The 18,555-nt window shown below is 42.0% G+C and overlaps 1 protein-coding gene across 6 annotated transcripts in view; it reads right to left on the reverse strand.

Moving 5' to 3' along the window:
- Positions 1-18,555, reverse strand: part of SNX29 (sorting nexin 29) — a 669,987-nt gene that overhangs the window by 485,751 nt on the left and 165,681 nt on the right. For all 6 annotated transcript variants that reach the window (XM_077141767.1, XM_077141762.1, XM_077141768.1 and 3 more), the window contains 2 exons: positions 13,554-13,617; positions 11,239-11,367 (listed from right to left, as the gene is read on the reverse strand). In XM_077141767.1, the coding sequence (XP_076997882.1) occupies positions 11,239-11,367; positions 13,554-13,617 (193 nt within the window). The remainder of the gene's footprint in view (positions 1-11,238; positions 11,368-13,553; positions 13,618-18,555) is intronic.

The raw sequence follows: 18,555 nt of genomic DNA on the forward strand, positions 1-18,555 counted from the left end.
CACAGAGTGGGATGCTGCTGCAGTTTGCAAATACCAAACATGTTGGAACAACTTTTTAAATAGATAAAGGGAAGATGGAGACATTGTGAGAAGCTTGATAGAGAAGACCTAGAATGCTTTGAAGAGACTGTTGGTAGAAACGTGGGCTCTAAAGACATTTCTGATAAAGTCTTAGAAATGAGACATGTGTCATCACAGACTGGAAGGAAGGTGATCCTTGGTTTAAAATGGCAGATAATTTGGCAAAATTGACTAGTGGCTCTGGCTGGAAGGCAGATTTTAAAAGCCACGAACTTGGATATTTAGCAGAAGAGATCTCCAAATTAAATGTTCAAAGTGCAGCCTGTTTCTCCTCACAGCTCATAGTGAAATGCAACAGGAAAGAGATAAGCTGAGAACTGAACTCTTGGGTACTAAGAAAGCAGGAATTGATGTTCTGGAAAATACTGGGCTTCCAGGAGAGGAGACCCCAAAGAATGGTGCCCCATGTAAGGATTTGGCTAAACATGGAACAAGCCAGCCATTTCAGAGAAAGCCAAGATGGGATATGGAGTTATCCAGGAAGGATTTGTGGAAGCTCCTTATGTCTGATGGGCATGATCCGAGGCTACTGCATAGAAAGCCAATGAGAGTGCTGTGGGACATGTATAAACACAGTTGCTGCCAGTCTGGACTGGGGGGTTCAGCAAAGGGACACATTGAAGGAAAAATAACTTCAGAGGCAAAACCATGGAGCCTGAGGTCTGAAGTCAAGAAGCCTCGGACCAGGAGAGAGGACCCACCTAAGCCCATGGAGAGGGTGAGTTTACCCCGAAGGCAGAGGATGGGCCTTCCACCTCATTGCAGTGAAGAGTCATGCCGCCTCAGGCCTTGGAGAGGGTGAAGCACATTCCTTGGGGTTTGGGGAGAGCCTGGCTGCCACCACATGGAGGGGTTGAGCATGTGCCCCGGAGAAGGCAGAGAGCCCAGGTGTGGCCCCAATGCTTGGAGAGGGTGGAGCCGAGAAAAAGGTGGTCTCCCCAATGTCCTCCAAGGTTGTGTTCGGAGAGAGGCAGGCCTCTGTGTAGGCCCTTGGAGAGGGTGGGACTGCCACTTTCTAAAGCCCCGAGGATGAATGACTCTCAGACTTTGAAATCTAATGAACTTCGCCCTGTAGGTTTCCAAACTGCTTGGGTCCTGTGACCCCTGTGTTCCTTCCTCCCTATGGAAACGGGTATATGTATCCTATGACTGTTCCTCCTTTGTATGTTGGCAGCAAATAACTTGTTATGAGTTTTCAGAGGTCCAAAGCCAGAGGATAATTTTGCCTTAGAACAGACCATGGCTGTAACTAACTTTGATAGGAGTCTGTATGTTTCTAACTTTGTATTTCATGTGTATTGCTATTGAAATGGTTTAAGTATTTCTGATATTGTTATGAAATTAATGTATTTTGCATATGGGAAAACATGTCTTTTTTTAGGGTCCAGAGGGTGGAGTGTGCTGGTTTGAAAGGATGTATGGACCCTAGAAAAGCCATGTTTTAATCAAAATCCCACTTTGTACAGGCAGAATAATCCTCATTCAATACTGTATGTTTGAAACTATAATCAGATCATCTCCCTGGACATGTGATTTAATCAAGAGTGGTTGTTAAACTGGATTAGGTGACGACATGTCTCCACCCATTTGGGTGAGTCTTGGTAAGTTTCTGGAGTACTATAAAAAAGGAAACTTTTTGGAGAATGAAGGAGATTTGGAGAGAGCAGAGAATGCTGCAGCACCACAAAGCAGAGAGTCTACCAGCCAGAGGCCTTTGGAGATGAAGAAGGAAAATGCCTCCTGAAGAGCTTCATGAAACCGGAAGCCAGGAGAAAAACTAGAAGATGACGCCATGTTTGCCATGTGCCCTTCCAGCTGAGAGAGATACCATGACTGTGTTCACCATGTATCTTCTCACTTGAAAGAGAGACCCTGAACTTCATCGGCCTTCTTGAACCAAGGTATCTTTCCCTGGATGCCTTTGATGGGACATTTCTATAGACTTGTTTTAATTGGGACATTTTCTCAGCCTTAGAACTATAAATTAGAAACTTATTAAATTTCCCTTTTGAAAAGCCATTCCATTTCTGGTATATTGCATTCTGGCAGCTAGCAAACTAGAACACCAACCTAGATATATATATATTTTTATTACAAATTTCTTTCTTTTTATTTCTTCTTCATATCAAATTTGGGCATTATACTGATTTTTTAAATTGTATATATAGGTAGGTTATATTAGCTATGAATTTCATTTCAGGATAGTAATGGGGACATTAGCAAACATTTTTATTAAAATATTTATTAAAAAGGGTAAGAATCTGTTAAGATTGAGAGCTACAGGTCTAAAGATGCCAAAATCACTTGGCTAGGAGCTTGCTAATGAGGTCAAATTAAACCAGGCATAAACATCTAACTGAAGATGATTAACACAAAAGAGAATGTAGCACAAAGACATTCATACTACCGATTAGCATGGCAGAGGCCCAGGATTCATCACTCACTCACAGTACAGCTGGCACAAGAATGAAAGCATTGCATACCTCCACCTTGAAAATTCACAAGAATCCACATGTAATGGGGAGAGGAGCCCACTGTGGAAATAACCCACTGCCTGGCCGGCATTCACCACCACCCTGCCATCTGATGGGAAGAGCACCCTGATTTTTCCTTTGAGCAAACTTTCCTCCATCACTCATTCTTGCTGCCTGTGGTTTGACTGAAGAAGAGCTGGTTACCTTCTAGCTCCAGGCGTACAGGTGACTCAAGTCTCGCACCAAGGATAATTCATTTCTCTGGTCACAGAGGCAGGGGTTCAGGGATGGGCACATCACCCAGACTGTGGAAATGAGAGTGCAACCAGCACTGTCTCTGGAACAACAGTATTCTCATATCACTGAGGTTGCTAAGCTGACAGGTTGTAAGTCTGGAGTGGCTGGGGTCATCTTGTCACTACAAGAGAGTGAAGATGAGCAAAGGGAAAGACATGGACCCTCAGTGCTACCTTCTGAGCCCCTGGATCCATCTGGGCAGAAAGTCTAAACTTTCAAGTTACATGAGCCAATCAGCTGCACTTTTTCATAAGCTACTCTAAAGTGGCTTTCTGTCCTTTGCTACTAAAAGACTTCTCACTAGTACCTATTCTAAGTAGTACGATGTAAATGGGTGGGTATGCTGGTTTTAAACTGTTATGTACCCCCAGAAACGCCATGTTCTTTTAATTCTAATCCAATCTTGTGGGGACAGATCTATTATTTGGGTGAGACATTCTGATTAGGTTGTTTTCACGGAGATGCAACCCACTCAATTGTGGGTGGGATCTTTTGGTTAGATGGAGATGTGACTCTGCCCATTCAAGGTGGGTCTTAGTTTACATGAGTCCTTAAAAGAGCAGACATAGAGAGCTGAGAGCCAACACAGAGAGCAGAAAGATGAAACCAGACACAGACGTTGAGAGATGCAAAAGAAAAGCCCCCAGCAGAAGCCAGAAGGACCCAAAGGAGCTGAAAGAGCCATTTTGAAATCAACCCAGAAGGGCCAGCCGATGTCATCATGTGCCTTCCCATGTGGCAGAGGAACCTTTCCTCCAAAAAGCTTGGTGCCCTAATTTAGATATTTTCATAGCCTTAGAATTATAACTTGTAACTTAATAAATCCCCTTTATAAAAGCCAAGCATCTCTGGTATATCGCATTCCAGCACATTAGCAAACTGAAACGGTGGTGAGGGATTTCCAGAAATCCCCTACTCCTAAAAGGTGGCCAGAATAGTCTTGGGGCAAATGAGTATCATTAGCACGTCTGGAGTTTAATCTGATAGCCTGCATTTGTCCAGAGAATGGACAGAGAAGACTGATCAAGATGCTGAAAGAGCCACTGTTTCTCAGCAAGACTCTGGCACTATACAATAAAGATCACCTTCCCCCACAAGTAGGTGATACCATCACTGCCCCTGTGGTCCCATCACGCCTTATTTAATCAGTATTACTGAGAACCAGGCCTCAGTAATGTGCAAGGTATGTGCTAGTTGCAAGGAATACAGGGAAGCAAAAAAGCTAGGTCATTGCCCTCATAGCACTCACAGTCTAAAAAAGATGACAGGTAGTGAACGAATGACAATTCAAATATATGACTGCCAATTAAATTTATTAGTAGCCAGGAACACTGGCTCCTGTGGAAGCACATCACAAGGGGACCTGACCTAATCCACGCATGGCCAGGCATGAGATGGTAGATAAAGTCTTCTGTACCAATGAGACTTCTTGGTATAGCAAGACCCAAAAATCCAACTTAAAGTGGCATAAGTAGCAAAGGGGGGGTTATTGGCCCATGTGACTGAAAAGTGAAGAGGTAGATCTGGTTTCAAGAGCCAGTTGATTCAGCAGCCCAGTGAAGTCATAAGACCTGATTCTCTTACCCTTCCCCTCCATTCCAAGCTGTAGCATAAGCCTCACCCTAAGTTTGTCTTCCTTCATTGTGGTAAAATGGTTAAAGCCATTCCATCCTTCACAACCTCACGGCACATGTCCAGAACGGAACCACCCCACCTACCTAATAACCAAGCGACTATTTTTCTCTGAAATTTCCAGTAAACCTCCAACTATGTCTCCTTGGCCAGAATAGATCACACGTCTATTTCCTGAACCAAATCCAACAACCATACCTAGTTGGATCAAGCCTGTTTACCTGAACCAATCACTGGAGAAAGCAGAAAGAATTACCTCGATCAGACAAGACAAATCAGGGCTAAACCTGGGTGCTTGGGAGAGAGTAAGCCCCAAGAAAATAACCAAGGTATGTCTTGATAACTCAGTGTGAGAGAAGTGTAGGAGAGCACTTTTAGGGACACAATACAATGTCCACTACAGTAACCCTTCTTCTAGTAAAAGAAATGATCACTTTCTCTTCCCAACTCTCAGTCTATAAACATGAGCTTTTAAATCAGACAACAAAACAAATGCTGATTTTTTGAAAAATGCGTAGACCAAAACAGGGCCTTAGATTTCTGGTCTATACACCCTTAAAGCAAAGATGTGGTTTTCTTGTTTGTTTACATAGTGGGTTTGAGATATTCCTTCAGAATGTTTCTCTTCCTGAACAGAATTGAATAATGGGGCTTCATAAAAGAATAACAAACTCTCCCTTTATTAGTCTCATGTACAGCACTGCCGCTTTGACCTTGGGACTTTATCTCAAGCAATTTCTACTGCTCTACCAGTACTAGATAACCATGGAAAATTCTGGGCATGCTTGCCACCACTTCTCTTTCCCATGCCCACAAAAGACACTACTAATCAATAACAGCGTCTTTCCTCCTGAGCACAAATTCTTTCCTGCCGAATCCAAATGAGACCCCAGAATCCTTTTCAACCCAGAATCCCAGGTAGCCATTTCCAATCAGAGTTGGCAACAGGATGAAACCCATTGGCTTTTCCTATCAGAGAATGCATTCCAAATGAAGAGATGACAATGAAAAGATGGAGATCACTGGTTTCAAAGCCATCCCTAACCCAGGACAGGCTCAGAACTCAAATTAATGTCCCACACCTCTTGCGATAAAAACATAATCAACGCCTTAGTAAGGACACTGAGGAAATTTACTGTACTTTTTCACAAAGGGCACAGTCTTCATATTACTCCAACGATTAAAGAGAAAAAACAAAGCAGAGACTAAGCCTTAGGGAAGAAACTGAGATTTAAAGCCTTACAGAAAGCTAAAAAAGGTCTCTCACAGGAGCTGGACAGAATGATCTCAGCAGAGTCCTGAAGCCCTTGGCCCAACCTGCCCTCACAGACTGTGCAGAACAATTCTCAGCTTCATAATCAAGACGCTGTTACAGCACAGTTCATTTCTCAACAGGGACAAATAAACAAAGAGACATATACTGGGGAGACAGGGCTAGAAAAGTAATACCAGGAAGAACTGGAGATCAAATGAAGGCCAGTGGCCAAAGACTCCAAAATGCTCATTGTGGGGGCAGCTCGGAGAAGGGAAGGACTGACAAGATTCTGGCCTCACTAAGTCTTCCTGCTCACCCATGGCCAAAGCACCAGCCAAGAAGAAGAAATCAGATACATTTATTGAGCACTTATTCAGGGCCTAGAACTGACTTAAGAGCATTGGCTCATTGACTCTTCCCAAGAATCCCATGAGGTAGTGTAACACACATGCTCTCGTCCGCCTACTGCCCACCCTGGGGGTCTGGCAAGGCTGTCTGTCATGGCTTTCAGCCCACTTCTGGTCACAACATTCCCAAAGAAGAGTCTTTCCTAAAATGTTATAGGTGGACATTAAGATAAAGAGAGTTCTCTTTGCTTTGGATCCTGTATAAGACTCAGTGCTACTGGAGCACATCTTCCTGCAGTGTCCAGAGAGACAACCATTTCTCAATGGTGAGAAAACACACAAGCCACATGACCAAGAATGGGGAAGAAAGAGAGGACGCTGACATCACCTGAACATCTAGGTCCAGTGGTGCCTGGAGAATGTCTTGTTCTTAGATTTCCCAGTTACAGCAACAAAAAACTCCCTTGTTGACCTGAGCTAATTTGGTCTGGATTTCTGCCACCAAAAGTATGCTTATAATAGTTACAAGGTGCCATTATTATCCTCATGCTACAGATGAGGAAACTGAGATTTGAGAACTTGCAAAGCGGCAGACACAATGAGGAAACTGAGATTTGAGAACTTGCAAAGTGGCAGACACAGGACCACAGTTATCATGCTGTGCAGACCAGCAATAACTGTGCCACACCATCACGGGCATCCAGCTTCATGTCACCTCTTATGAAGTGGTAAGGAATGTGGCATCTATCCCACCCCACGCCAACCTATTTAAAATCTGTGAACAGATGAAGACCCACAGACTCAGAATGGCCCCTATTCACATAACTAAGAAAAACATGTTATTTTTACTATACCAGAACTCCCCAGAAGGAGGAAAAAAATGTGAACCAAGAGTAACAGAAAGGCTGGTCTGATATGGGAGACAGCATAGCTTCCATCTTGTGCCCTCTCTCACTCTTATTTTACTTACTTTGGGAGGCCAGCTGCTGTGCTGTGAGCAGTGAAGCCTCCCACCAACAGCCACGTGTGAGCTGGAAAGTGGACTCTCCAGCCCAGTTAAGCCTTCAGAGGACTGCAGCTACGGTGACCTCATGAGGGACCCCAAGCCAAGCCACTCCTGGGTTCCCAACCCAGAGAGAATTCAGAAGATCATGAACATCTGTTGTTTGAAGCTGCCAAGTTTGCAGATAATCTATTACATGCCAAGAGATAACTAACACAATGAGCAAAAAAAACAGAAAATATACCCACAATAATCTAACAACATTGTATACCCACTTCTCCCAATGGCACTTCTCCTCATGTATATTTCTATCTTCTTTCTTTGAACAGCTGTCTCAGAGCCTGAGTTTTCTTAATTCAGTAAGAAATAAGGCAATTGATTATTTAGGGAATGCAACCTACTTAACCTGAACTGCTACTGATTATAATGCCTCCTCATCAGGAACCAGCAGCTGCTCAGGGCCACAAAAGCACAGGCCAGTGACATGGCCTTGTTTTTTGTTGAGTTATAATAGCAGGAAAGGAAAGCTATTCACTTTAGAGCAAAATAAATGTATATTCAAAAGCTGAAAGTTATGTTTTAGTTTTATGACTACATGCGCAGCCAGTAAGCAGACACACAAGCACACCCTTAGTATTAGAATAGTTACTGACAAAAAAAATCCATTTTTCTAAGCCAGCTCTTTAGTCTTTTTTCCACCACTGTTGTTAAAATATAACTTTTCATCAGGCAAGCCTCTGAGTAACGTAAGCACATCTGTGAATGGCACACATGGTCTCTAAAGTTATCTACACAATAACTCCATGAGGCAGATGGTGTTCTTATCCCCACTGTGCCAGTTTGAAGCTATTATGTATTCCAGAAAAGCCAAGTCCTTTTTCCTGATCCCATCTTGTGGGGGCAGCCATGTTTCTTTAAACCTGATTTAATACTGGAAGGGGGGACTTACATTAGATCACTTTAATGGAGATGTGAAATGACAGTTGTGGGCATGGCCTTTTGATTAGATGGAGATGTGACTCCACCCATTCAAGATCGGTCTTGATTAGTTTATTAGAGTTCATTAAAAGGGGAACAGTTGCTTCACAGCTGACAGAGACACAGATATTTGGAGATGTCTGTAGTGCCAACACAGAGAGCAGATACCTAGACATGCATATAGCCCAGCAGACATCACCATATACCTCCCCACCGAATACTAAACAAGAACCCAGAATTATGTCCTGAAGGAGCTAAGCGAAGGTCCACAGATACTTAAGAGAGGAAACCACTGGCATCAGAAGCTGGAAATAACACAACCAGAAACAAGGGCTAGCAGAAGCCAGCCACGTACCATCCCAGCTGACAGAGGTATTCTGGACCCATCAGCCTTTCTTTGGAGTTAAGGTATCTTTCTCTGGATATCTTAGTTTGGACATTTCTATGGCCTTAGAGCTATAAACTTGCAACTTAATAAACTCCCTTTATAAAAGCTATTCCCTTTCTGCTTTATTGCATTCAGCAGCTTAAGCAAACTGATACACCCATTTTATAACTAAGGAGACAGTGAGAGGTTAAGTAACTTGCCCAGATCACACAGCTACTGAGCAGTGGAGCCAAAATCTGGCCCTGGCTATTGGCTGTCAGAACCTGGGCCCTAAACCACTAGGCTGAACCACCAGCATGATTAAAACTGTGACCTGAATACCTATACATCTGGGAGCAGGGTGGACCCAGGGCACATAGGTGGGCCTACCTTCCAGCTTGTGTTGCTTCACTGTCCCAAGTGGACTGTGCACAGTTAGATACAGCATCCCTGGTACCCTAACTACAACTGGCCAAACATATACACTGTCTGACAACACTAACAGCTTCTCCTTCTATGTCCCGAAGTAGGAATAACGTCCTGAAAGGTGGTAGAGGTGAACCCTTTCTGACATATGTCAGCAATTGAATGTTTTAAAACATACAAATTCAGCTGCTCTGTTTGCTCCCTTCTCTCTTTCTTCTTCTAAAGTAGTCATCTGTTTTATAGACGTTCCTTCCATCTGCAAATTGCAAACTTTCAGGCACCTCGAACTCTTTTGCTAACCATTGTTTATGCGGAAACTTCAATTTATAAGTTCTTTTGTTTTTTTCCCTATTCCATTCATGAGCTACAATTTTCCCAAGCATTACCATATACTAAAATACCCTTACTATAAAATACACTTATAATTGCTGGCTTGTGTCCCCAGCTTTATGTACTTTCACATCCATTCCTTGTCATGCACTCCTCTCAAGGACAAGCAATATTATTCTCCCATTTCGCAGATGAGAAAACTCACACTTGTACAAGCTAAGCAATTCACCCAGAAATACAAAATTTGCAGGTAATGGATCAGGGACTCACGTCAAAACCAACTCCAATTCAATCCATTAAAAGGACAGCGAATTTCACTCTGTATTTCTTTGATAATTCAGTATCAATCTCTCCACAGACTTCAGACTTTATTGTGAATATTATGCACAACTATGCCACAGAGCGCTAGGACAGCCAGGGAAAATGGAGGTACAGTCAAGAAAATGCCCAAGTAAGCACCTATTTCTGTATTTATAATATTCATTTAATTGTCTTGAGATGTTATTTTAAAAAGGAAGAAAGGGGAGAATCTCGAAGAATAGGAATTAAGTACGGGATCTTGGTGCCAGTTTTTGATGATTAATACACAGCAATTATATTAGCACCATTCACAGCACCTAATAGGATAAAGACATGAAATATTATAGTAAACTTACTTAACTCTAGGCTCCTCTGCCTACTTCACAAGACATGTTTGCGTCCTGGTCTTATTTAAAAGTCATTTTAAAGAACAACCAAAAATTTTTGTCATCTCTCTTATAGATTTACAAAAATAAACTGCTTATCTTAACTAAAATGGGAAAAACTGACCAAACGTCTAGCCCAAATGTCCAGCCATCAGGAATGGTTAACTTAATACAGAACAATAACTCAATGAAATACCAGATCCAGGTATTCAAAAAATGGTTAAAATGAAATCTGTATGGAAACAGTAAAAGCTACGTTTATCATTGTAAATTCTGCCGGGGAGAGGAGAGAGTAGGCTATAGATTATAAATAGAGTATTTAAAAATAAGTTCACATGTGGACCAATTTAGTAAGAATGGATGTTTTTATGGGAGTTAGGATTTTTTTTGGTTCTTTTGACATTTTTTAAGAAATATAAATGAAGTCATAGAAAAGGAAAATAAGATGGCTGTTAAAAAGAGGTTTAACTATATTCAATTAGAGGAACGCAAGTGAAAACCAGTCTGTCAGCACCACTTTTCACCCAAAATAGTATCAAAAACCAAAAGGTAAACTCTAACCCTGTGGGCATGGAAGGAGGCCCTCTCGTGAGGACATAACAGTGGCTCAGCTTTCATGGAGGGCAATTTGCTGATCTATATCTATCATACAAATATACTACATTTTGACCCAGTAATTCCACTTCCAGGAATTTTTCCAACAAATGCACTCACACAGGAACCAAATGACAAACACAACAGTCACATGCTGCAGCATTATCAATAATAGCAAAAGGCCAGAAACAAGCTCAATGCCTGACTATTGGGGGACTGATTAAATGAATTCTGGGGCAGTCAATGAAATGAAACACCATGAACTATTAAACAGAGGATGGTAGCACATTGGACACTAGTACAGAACAATCTCTAAGGGGTAAAGGGAGCAGTGTGCAGGACAGGCTACCAATTTGCCTTCATCAAAAAAGGGATAAGGGAGGGCAGAGGAGAAGCCAAAAAAAAAAAAAAAGGATATTCACATTGGAACTGTCTGGAATCGGTCACATGGACCACCTCCAGGGAACAAAATGCATGGCTATGGACAAGAGAGAGAGGACTTACATAGTTTCACCTTTTATAGTTTTTGTATTTTGAACCACATGCATATATATATATCAGCTATTCAATGAAATAAGATAAACGTAAACATAAATTTTACTTCAATTTGTCACTGTCTTTTTTTTTTTTTCAATTAAAAACTGCCAGTGATTCCTGGTGCCCGCCCGTGCCAAAAATAAAAATAAAAAACTGCCAGTGAGCAGTATACCTGGGATTTCAGGAAAGCCTGTGCACACACCAACCTCTCCATCCCCCGGCCTCCCCTACCTTGCCAATGCCTGGACCTTTGTGACATGCCGCTCCTCCTGCTCAGCCACTTTCCTTCTCAAGGTGTCGATCTCCTGCCGGAGTGCCGCTGAATGCTCCATTTCACCATCCAGCAGGTTCCGCAGCGATCTGCGAAGAGGGGCCCCATCTGCTCAGATGCTGCCTACCCGGAATCCGCCAAGTCCAGAACATAGTTACAGGCATACCTGGAGGTACTGCACTCCTCTTTATTGCACTTCATAGATAACTGCATTTTTGACAAACTTAAGTTTTGTAGCAACCCGGCATCAAACAAGCCTATTAGCACCATTTTTCCATCAGCATGTGCTCACTTTGTGTCTCTGTCACATTTTAACTAAGGTATGGACACTGTTTTTTCAGACATGATGCCAGTGTATTCTTAGACTATAATATAGTGTAAACATAAGTTTTATATACACTGGGAAACCAAAAAATTCATGTGACTTGCTTTACTGCAATATCGACTGTGTTGTGGTGGTCTGGAACCAAACCCACAATATCTCTGAGGTGTATTTGTATTTACCTGAGTCAAGTCCTAATTCACTGTATTTACCTGAGTTGAGTCCTAATTCACTTATTTTCCATGAGACTGCAATAAGCCATAATTCAAGTCAATCTCAAACTGATTTAAGGAGACACCAAACCATGATCAGGGGCCTCAACGTCACAATCAGAAGGCGCCCCGGGATCAACTGTGGTCCAAACTCTGCGTTCCTGATGTATGGGAGCAAATCAGTCATCTGACAGCTTAAATCAAGGGAAAACAATGGGTTGAGGAAACCCCAGATAAGTCCCTTTAAAGACATCCACTCAGAGGTATAGCACACATTAATGGAGACCATTTTGTCACAGCTAAACTGTAGCTTTAACAAAGAAAGGGAAGCCAGTAGAGGCCAAATGAGTAATCTGAGGCACAAAATGGAATATATACTTGGCTTAGATTATCTGACAGATGTCTAGTGTCATTTTCAATACTACTCAAACACACATTTTGCAACCCCCAGGTTAAACAAGCAATAGTGTTTTTATATTCCCAAGTTTATTAACCCCCAAAACTTATTCACTTGTGCGTCTGTCATCCCTTGTCTTAGATAAGGGAGAACACAGCAGCCCTTCCAGAGGTCATCAAAAGTTACCACCAAGAAGTGACTTAAGTATGGTTCTGCTGGCCACTTACCTCATTGTGCCTAAAACAGCTCTTTCCAGGACAATACTAACCTTGGTGTGTCTTTAGACTAGATCTAAAGGACATTTGCCATGTGACATCAGAATATAAGGAAAAATGCTTGGATCCCCTATTGTTCGTTGAATTTCCCAAGGCCAAGTGTTCATTGAAAATGTTAAGAAAATTCTCTCGAGGCCTGGGACCCCTAGTACAAAAACAATTTTTCCCTTCTCTGGGTTACAGAAGTGAAGAGGCTATGACTACTGCACTTAGCAAAGTAAGACAAAGATCTACAGCTTCTTCCAAGATAACAGCTCCAGCTAGAGCAAGGAAAAAGAATGCTGTAATGTCTCTAAGCCCTTTGTTGAAAATTAATTTTAGTTAGAGAACTATGTTGTCTAAAGATTGCTTTAAAAAGAAAAGAAAAAACACTTTGTTTTAGAAGTCATGCTTGTTTGGTTTTATGTGTTTTCATAAAGGATGAGGGAGAAACCTGTCTGTCCATCAAGGTGCCAAGGAAAGTTTAAAAAAAAGAATTGTGATTGGAAGTCACCACAGACACTTAATTTCTACTATGAATAAACGAGGATGTACACGTGTACAACACCATCCCCACTAGCCCAGGGAATTTACAAGCAAACCCCTCCCTCTCCTGTCCACAAGTTTCTGGCTTTTGAGAAGCTCACTTTCAGGCAGTCAGATGGTAGCAGTGAGGCTATTACCTTAAAAAGTATCTAGTTTCAACAGGGAATAAAACACAAAACTGTTTCCCCTCTCAGTATCTGTAACTGGGCTTTCAGGGAAGTCAAAAGAAACCAAATACCATCTCTCCCTAAGTAACCCTGATTTGGGAAAACTTTAAGGCAAGTACCTGGGGCATGGCACAAAAGTCCTCAATTAAAGATTACTCAAATAACTGCTTTACAAAAAATTCTTAGTTTATTTTAAAGTGGTGCCAGTATGGTAAGGTTTTCATTTCTTGCTTATACTCAAGACAAAATAAGAGATACTAAAGTGGTACATTCAAAACAAAAAATAAAAACAAAATGTCCTTCATCTGTCACATTCTCTCTGTCCCTGAAGTAGGATGTCAGAGAGAATCTCTCTTAATGACTGAAGACCAAGGTACCTGTTCTCTTCTTCCAACTCATCTTTCCTGTTCATCATGGCTACGATGGCTTGTCGGAGTTCATCTAAGAGAAGAAAACAAATCAACATTAATCTGCAGATCTCATCTGCTACATCATCCTCTCCCCTCTCTGAATTATTACGGAGTACTTGCTATACAAGTTTCTTTTACCCTTTCAAAACCAAATCCTGTACAGTCTTACTTAAGCAATCCATTAGGCTCAGCAGACCACTCTTATTGATCATACAGAATGGAAGGGCAAGGCAAGATAAGAAAAAGTGTGGAAATGTTTCCTTGGTGAATATACTGAGTTACTACAGAAAAAAATAGGCTTCCATTTGCTGAGTGCTTTCCCAAGTCTCTGCTACTGGACACTTGTTTCGAGCAATGATTCTTTTCCAGTTATTACTGTCTATCAACCCAAACAGCACATTAAGTGACATTTGGCTCCACAGTGGTTTAGAAATACTTGAATTTAAATGGATACCTGGTTTTCTTACATTGACTTCCATAGTTAACTAGTATACACGTAACATTATGGGGGGGGAGGGCTCTACATTACACAGTTTATAATTACTTAAAAGAGCTATATCTTTCAGAAATCTTCAATATAGGAAAACACTCACAGATAGAAAAAAGGAACCATCGAACTTCCACACAGTGAGGGCATTATACATCATACCGCTCATCAGATCTCAAGTCCAGGAACTTCTGAATTTCACCTGGAGAGCCAGGGTTTTTGTTGTTGTTGTTGTTTTCCTTCTAATAGACCCTGTGACCTTCCTTTTCCTCTTAGAACTGGCTGGAAGAAGGCCAGAACCCATCTACAGTCCATACCTCGCAAGAGCACAGAGCCACATGGTAACTGCTCTGTGCTATAACCCACCCTCCAGTCTTTCTCCCCCAACCTATATTTCTACCTTGCACCTATTTGACTTCTTACCTGTCTCACTTTATTCCTTATCTATTTTTATATGCTACTTTAAATGCTCTTTTGGAAAGGTCACAACCAGAATGAACCACAAATGGCTTCTTTGTTTCTTCCTTTCAGCAGCACAAATCTGAACTCTTAGACTGTCCAAGTTCTGTTCAGATCTCTTCCTGGCATCACCTCATACTTAATCCATCCAAAATACCTAAGAAGTGCATATCATTATTCCCATTTTATTGGGGTAGAAATAATGGCAAAGAAGGAAAGAAGAAGTGACTGGGGAAAGGAAAAGACAGAGATAAATAGGTAAGTCCCTCTGGTCCCCTTATACTCAGATGCCCAGATAGGAAGAAAAATGTCAAAAACCAAGAGGCAAGAAAAGGGGTAGTAAGAGCAGTGCTGTCCACAGACAGCAAAGAAGGGAGGAAATCCCACAGCCCAAGTCTCACAAGGAAGACAAGAAAAGAACAGAATAACAGGGGTTCCTAAATGGCCTGCAGGTTGGCACACCAAAGCCAGCCCATTTGGTAAGAGGCAGGACAAAGAAGAGACACTTCCCTTCTTTTCTAACCCAACAGCAGTCACCAGGCCATCAAGAGGAAAGACTAGGAGGTGTTTTCCCTACTTCCCCATTGCATTCTCAGAGGTGCAGATCCCATGGGTTCTACTGAAGAGAAACTGTGACATCCAAGGTATTTGTGGGGAAGTATATGTCTGTGGTGCCCCTCTGCTGGTTTTACCAAGAGGATTCAACATTCACTGGGTTAGTACATAGTCACTGAGCACTTATAATGTACAAGCACTGTTCTTGGCACTAAAGATAAAGAGTGAATAAAACAGGCCAAAGTCCATGCGTGTAAGAAGCTTCCACTCTAGTATGGAAGACCATCAGGTACATGATATACAGAGTGATGAAGAGCACTGAAGAAGAAAAATAAGATGGGGTAAGATGAAGCAGCCTGATGGAGGAGAAAGGTGCTATTTCACTTGGGATGGAAAGGTCCTTCTAATGAGATGAGAATGAATGAGGTGACCTTGGGAAAGGAAGAGGCCTGTGAGGCAGGGGCAATGTGGAAGGCAGGGAGAGACATGGGATGAGGGCAGAATCCAGCAGAGAGATCTGCCAAGGCCACAGGCATGATGGGAAGCTGCAGCACCTGGCCCTGCTTGCAGGAAGCTTCAAGTCTTGAGGACTTAATAATCCTCAGATTCAAACTCCAGCATCTACCAGCTAAGAGTAGCATTTTCTCACTGGTGCCACAAAACAATTCTATGAAGAGTTACCTTTGGTCCCATTTTATTGGCAGGCAAAGGGACTCAAAGAGATTAAATGGAATAGAGGACATTTCCACTGAGGAAATTCCAGAGCTAAAATTTAAATCTAAAATAGTCCAAATCTAAACCCTGTGCTCAATCTTGGGCAGTAACGATAATTGCTATCACTCACATGCCAGACATGTAAGAATTACTATTTTATTGACACCTCCCAATAATGCTAATCTATTTTACAGAAGAAAAACAAACTTGGGGAGATTAATTAAATTGCACAATCAATTGCACAGCTTGTAAACCTGAGAGTCAAGACTGCAACCAAGATCTCATGACAAGCCAGGGAAAAGATGGATGCCCTTATTTGTTCTACACCTGGAACTGACGACCTTTTAAGGCTTCTGAACAATCCAGGTCCGGGTGATAAGGCTTCAACCAGGATACTGTGGGGTTCAGCTACTGGTACCATGCTATAAACCACAGCCATATGAAATTCTTACAACTTTTCTCAATGTTTGAAATTATTCACAATAAACAAAGGGGGTAGAAAAAGCATCTCTGGAAAAGATGCTAAGAAATATTAGAAAGGGGGGGGCAGGGCTGAGAAGAGAAGGGGAAGGGTAAGCCTGCAGCTGAATTCATCAGCCCGCAGAGTCAGAAAGTAGGCCAGGCTGCCTTCCCACAGCCACTAGCTGGAAGGAACTGCAACATGAAGCAGGTAAAGTCGGAGCAGAGTGTGCTGTCTGCTTGGGCAGTGTTATGCCCAGAGTTTTGGTGGCCCAGTGTGATGCATTCATTCATTCATTCATTCATAAACATCACTGAGCACCTACTGGGCACAGAAAGAAAGAAAAAAGAAAAAAATTCATACATACTATATCCCTTACCCCTCCTTTCATTGATCACTAGCATTTTAATCTACTAAATTTATTTTAATATTTGTTCCCCGTTATTTATTTTTAATCCATGTGTTTTACTCATCTGTCCATAAATTAGATAAAAGGAACATCAGACACAAGGTTTTCACAATCACACAGTCGCACTGCAAAAGCTATATTACAATCATCTTCAAGAAACATAGCTATTGGAACACAGCTCTACATTTTCAGTGACTTCCCTCCAACCTCTCTATTACACCTTAACTAAAAAGGTGATATCTATTTACCTCCAGGATAAACTCTTAACTCTGTTTGAAATCTCTCAGCCATTGACACTTTATTTTGTCTCATTTCTCTCTTCCCCCTTTTTGTTGAGAAGGTTTTCTCAATCCCTTGATGCTGAGTTCCAGCTCATTCTAGGATTTCTGTCCCACATTGCCAGGAAGGTTTACACCCCTGGGAGTCATGTCCCACATAGAGAGGGGGCGGGTAGTGAGTTTGTTTGTCGTGTTGGCTGAGAGAGAGGCCACGCCTGAGCAACAAAAGAGGTTCTCTTGGCGATAACTCTTAGGCCTAATTTTAAGTAGGCTTAGCCTATCCTTTGTGGGGATAAGTTTCATAGGAACAAACCCCAAGATTGAGGGCTCAGCCTATTGCTTTGATTGTCCCCACTACTTGTGAGAATATCAGGAATTCTCCACATGGGGAACTTGAATTTTCCCCCTTTCTCACCATTCCCCCAAGGGGACCCAAAGAGGATTTCTTAATAGAGAACAGTGTTTCACATCACTACCTATCATGAAACAGAGTTTATATGACTTTTCATTCTGAACTTCACTAGGTAACTAGGATTCTACCTTGGGAACAACATCTCAGCCTCTCTGAGCCTTTCTCTCAGGTATAGGGGCTAGTGGCACTCATTCTCTCATGCCACTGGGGCACTGTAAGAATCAGAGGAGAGAAGGGATGATGTTATGCCAAAGCACTGACCTAGGGCAGGGGAGAGGGAGCTCTTTAACATGTAGAAGAGCTCATCATAATGAGACAATATATTATTGAAGACAGGTAGGACAATATCACTTTGGGTCTTATTATCAAGAAACCCAGAACAGGTTCAAGGTTGCTGCTGACTACGGGGACACAAAACTTGGGAAATTTCTCCTTTTTCTGCAAGACTTCTATGAATTCTGAATTTTCTTACAGAGCCTTCTTGCATCCTATTCCACCCCACCCCCTACCCACCACCCCAGAGTTATGGTTAGCCAGAACTTCATACAGGGGATAAAAGTATAGGATATTCAGAATTATACTACAAGGCTGGAAGAAGCCAAACTCTCTACTTAATCAAAGAAATTACCCTCTATTTGTTACGTGTTCCTTGTCAAATCTATACCTCTGGTTTGGGAGTGGTACACCATATGTATAGGTAATTTACACTAATAAACTGCTTGCACTAGATGGAAGCAGAAAAAGAGAAAACATATGTAGCATGGGTGGTGGCACCAATGCACTTGGGAAGTAATGCTCTGCACTATTTGAGACAGGAGTGCCATGCTCCACCAGCCTTGGGTCTCCAGCTCTGCCAAGCCACTCCTGGTATGAGCAGCTGTCTACAACAGATGTCATCTTTGGGCCACAGGCCTACACCTGTCATTCCATGCAATCCCCAGACAGAATCTAATTCATTTACCTGGCCTCAGAATGCAAACAGCGATCTCTATCCCGGTGGCCTCCAGGATGGTACCTTCTTAAGGCACTCTCACAAGAAATTTAGACTACACACCAAACTAAGAGCCTCTTTCCTTAATACAATGCAAATTCAATCTATTTTATTTCATAGATCCCCACAAACTAGTCAGAATTCAACCTTCTTCAAGTTTACCGTTTTGTGCTGGTTTGAAAGAATTATATACCCTAGAAAAGC

Source organism: Tamandua tetradactyla, chromosome 23, assembly GCF_023851605.1.
Source record: "Tamandua tetradactyla isolate mTamTet1 chromosome 23, mTamTet1.pri, whole genome shotgun sequence".
Classification (NCBI taxonomy): Eukaryota; Metazoa; Chordata; class Mammalia; order Pilosa; family Myrmecophagidae; genus Tamandua; species Tamandua tetradactyla.